This window comes from Cryptomeria japonica, chromosome 1, assembly GCF_030272615.1.
Source record: "Cryptomeria japonica chromosome 1, Sugi_1.0, whole genome shotgun sequence".
NCBI lineage: Eukaryota > Viridiplantae > Streptophyta > Pinopsida > Cupressales > Cupressaceae > Cryptomeria > Cryptomeria japonica.
This window is the reverse complement of record NC_081405.1, coordinates 88,553,828-88,558,045: the sequence shown is the minus strand read 5'-3', so window position 1 is coordinate 88,558,045 and position 4,218 is coordinate 88,553,828. Positions and strand designations below refer to the sequence as shown.

At 38.4% G+C, this 4,218-nt stretch overlaps 1 protein-coding gene across 2 annotated transcripts; it reads left to right on the top strand.

The window, feature by feature from the left end:
- Positions 1–1,378: 1,378 nt before the first annotated feature.
- On the top strand, positions 1,379–3,924 carry LOC131041864 (ankyrin repeat-containing protein NPR4-like). Of its 2 annotated transcripts, XM_057975091.2 has the most exons (4): positions 1,380–2,370; positions 2,612–3,117; positions 3,219–3,425; positions 3,514–3,639. In XM_057975091.2, the coding sequence occupies exons 1-4, from the start codon at positions 1,743–1,745 to the stop codon at positions 3,517–3,519; spliced, it is 1,347 nt and encodes a 448-aa protein (XP_057831074.1). In that variant the 5' UTR covers positions 1,380–1,742; the 3' UTR covers positions 3,520–3,639. The 2 variants fall into 2 exon arrangements, with proteins under 2 accessions (XP_057831072.1, XP_057831074.1); XM_057975089.2 differs by having other exon boundaries at positions 1,379–2,370; positions 3,219–3,924.
- Positions 3,925–4,218: the final 294 nt, after the last annotated feature.

The window sequence follows — 4,218 nt, the reverse complement described above, 5'->3', positions numbered from 1 at the left end:
TTATTATGATTTATCCCATCTTGCATGCTGCTCTCTCACAAAAACAAAGCCAAAACCCATTCATATGAACCTGTGCATTCAACTGGTAAATCTTATTTGTTACTGCTTCCTAAGTTCCTTATAAAAAATATGATTTTTATGGTCTATTAAACACAAGTTATTCACTCTCAATGAATGGGAGCACACTACAATTGGTATTGTATCAAAGGATGTTGCAATCAACCCCAAAGAAGATACAATATGTGCCATATACACCTTCGAATTGTTGAAATTCAATTCCACAAATACAACACCACCAGAAGATACCAGAAAAAACAAAGGCAAATATCTAAATCTTTACTTCCACTTTCAATGCATCATTTTGATTCATTTCAGTATTTATACTTTCTACTTACAAACACATTGAATTCTACTCTTTCTTCCACTTACTAAAGTTATTTATTTTCAATTCTTTGTCTTCATTCACATCCCAATTTTTCCAGCTCAGCATACTTTGATATGCCTTTCTTGATTTCGACTCTGAGCCCCAGACTCACCTGATGCACTTGACTTGCGAGCAACTTGGTACATCCCCAGTGGATTAGTCTTGCCTCAACTCACCCCTTCCTATCCCCAACTTGGCAAAAAGTAAGCCCAAGGTAAGGCGGGTTGGGCGTTGGGCTGGGTCACGGGGACACCACTGGCACAACAAGAAAAAAAGAGCTTACAGTCATTCCAAACATCTACTCAAGTATTTAATTTAATTATCATATGCAGTTTAAGACATTGAGTTATGATCTTTATTTTACGTTTTTGCTTGCATTCATTTTAAATTGTCTATCTTACTTGAGGGCATGATATCCAATGTCCACCACTTAGGGAGATTCAACACTGCTTTAAGATGAACCAAAAAAGAAACTATGAACACCTAGAGTTGCTCTTAGAGACAAAATACTAGATACAATTATTTTACTTTTGATAATGCTACGTCAAAATCATCCTATCTTATTGTATTCATAAAAGAAACTTCCCTAAATAAATGTAATATATTTTGGCAAATTTGAGTTGGATTTATCTATTTCATCTACAATACATACTTATGCAATATAATATTTACTTTGAAAATTACCAGCCTATCGACAATTCATTGCACGCAAAAAAGGCGTGCAAGTGCTAGTTATTCTTTTTACCAAAAGTAATTAAGAATGACTTCTCAATATAGACATTGATAACTTCATTCTTATGTTTGCTTTGATTCAATAATAACTTCATTCTTGTACTTGCTTTGATTCAATAATTAAAAACAAAGGGTAGTGCAAGAACAAACATTTGAGGCTGTGTCTATTTGGCTTCAAAACAATCAAATCTGTTAGACTAACAAGACGTGTTATGCGTTCTCAGCCGTCGGACAGAAAATCTACGGTTGAAAATCGCGACTAACATCCCGTGTTAATCGCACCGTACCACTTTTTGAAACCAAAATAGATGCGTACAACATTCCTTACCTTACATCCCACAAACAATGATAGCATCTCAGGCAAAGACAGAGTCCTCTGGTCAGTTCATGTGTCCGTCTAGTCAGTGCTTGTCTGGTGTGTACCAGATTATAAATTCTATCCTTTCCTTAATGGTTACATCCGTCACTCAATCCAATGCAGTTTCCATTAATGGCTTTATCTTCATGCTATATATAGGAAGGGTACTTAGGGAGGTGGAAGCCAGAAGCTAGTTGCAATATCCCAGACTCTGCTTTCCTCAGATCTATGGATGAAACTGTTAATTTCTTGAAAGGAATGGACAGTAGGCTTTACAGGGCTTCTGTGGTGGGGAGCGTGCATACACTTAACCAGTTGCTCACGGCTAAGCTTGATATTCTCAATGAGGTTACCCCTCTTGGGAATTCTGCACTACACATAGCAGTTTCTTGTGGTAATCTTCGATTCATTGAAAAGTTGCTGCAAGTGGTTAATCAAAATTCGCTAGTAGGGTACGAATTTCTTAGGGCAAAAAATTCAGATGGAAATACTGCAGTGCACCTGGCAGCCTTCCATGGCCATGACAAAGTGGTACAAGAATTGCTCCGACAAATTGAACGAGATATAGAGGCTGGTGATATTTTGAGCGCGGTGAATTGGGAGGGAAACACTGCTCTCCATGAAGCCGCAAAGGGGGGAAATGAGAAGGTCCTGGAATTATTACTGAAGCATGATCGTCATGGCGGTCTTGTTGGTGCATTAAATGATGCTGGTGAAACTGCCCTGTTTAAAGCTTGTGAGGGCGGCCATTGTAATATTGTTCAGATATTGTTGCCTTTAATGACTTCCGACAAGGCCACGAAGAGATCCGACGGCCGAACACCACTCCATTCTGCCGTCTTCCATCGACACACAGGTAATTATTGCGCTCCTATTCACTGAGCCACCTTTAATGTTTCGATATTTAGAAGGTTTCCGAATTTAGGGTTACGGTGCCTGAAAATCAACACATTTAGAATTAAGATGAATTTAGAAATCATGATAAACGAATTTGTATGCATAGATCAAATTAGATCCATTGTAATCGAATGACCTTGAGATTTAATCTTTCCAGAAAGGTCTGGCTTAGCTTACACTTTGTCATATAATTTTTTCAGGTGTAGCTATGATGCTTGTAGAACAGAGGCCTGAAATGGTGAAGCAAGCCGATGAATTTGGAAGAACGGCCCTGCACATGGCTGCATTATCTCCTCCACTTTCTACTTTTCAGGCCGGTTTGACATCTTATCAATTCACGGTGAAGATTGGAGAATTGCTTTTGCAAAAAGACAATTCCTTGTGTTACAGAGAGGACAAGGAAAAAAAGTCCCCGCTTCACATAGCAGTTAAAGAGGGGAAGTATGATCTTGTGAAGGTTATTTTAAAGTACGCCAGAGACTGTAGAGAACTGGTCGACGGCAATGGAAGAAAACCTCTTCATTTAGCTGTCATCAGTGCGGTCCGGATTTCTGAGGAATCCAATTTTGCTGTATTATTTCAATTCAAAAATATGCTTTTATCCTTGATGTCGAAAAGATCCCTTAATCATCGCGACAAAAGCGGACACACTCCGTTGCAAATTGCAATGAGGAATTTTGATACAGATCCAGCACTTTTCAGCAGTGTAAGTGATTTCAAATTGTATAGAAAAATCTGGACTCGGCTAGGTAATCCCTCTGCTTTATTGTTTGAGTCACTCAGAGATAGAGAATATTGTTGTTGCAGATCAAAGAAGTGCTGCAAATAAATGGTGCTGTGGTGACTCCAGAGATGCTGGAAGATGCAAGATGGATAAGGAAAGCAACTACTAAACTAGTGTTCAAAGGCCAGGGTATATCTATAAATGCAGTGCTGATCGCCACAGTGTCCTTTGCAGCAGTCTTTACATTACCAGGAGGACTGGACTTAAATGCAGGAGGCAAACCAACAGCTGTATTTATCGATTCTTTTCTCTTCAAAATGTTTGTGATTTGCGATGTGTTCTCGTTTTGTACTTCCATTGCATCAGCTATTCTTGCAGGTGTGAGTAGAAATCCAGTGGAGACTTTATACTGTATCTATCTATTATGGTCTGCACTCATATCCCTGCTGGTAGCATTTGGAACAGCCATACATCTGGTCATTCAGTCATCTGGATGGTTAACAGTGATTGTATGGGTTATGCCGTGCTTTGTTCCCATTACCATATTCGTCATTAGTTTTCAGTCCAAACAATTTATTTTTGGGCCAGAAAGATACAAGATTTGGTTTGTACTACTATTTCCAGCGGCCTTCGTTATGGGTATACGTTATTTAATATCAGAGATATTGTATGTATTCTTCCTCTCCCGCCTGTTTCTCAACGTAATCCGCTGGGTAAAGAAGAAGACGCCCTTTGAATCTTCTTCCGAAAGACATTTAAGTTTTAATTGATTTCCAATTATCAATGATAGCAATTTTGTTTCCTTGAATGGGAGAATTCCCAACTCAGATTTCAAATATCAATTGTGTTTATGTAGATACTTTTTTTCATTCGATTGTTACATGAAGATTATCTACCAGATGCCAGATTTGAGCCAAGATTATTTCGGCATACACCTTTCGATTGAAGTGCAGGAAAAGTTTCTACGTACATTAACTAAAAGGGCTTTGTTCTCCATTAGTGGATAGCAAAATCAATCCATTGAGTAGAGTTCATGGCATAGGCATTACAGGAATATTGTAGGACCCTTTTTAGAATGAATAT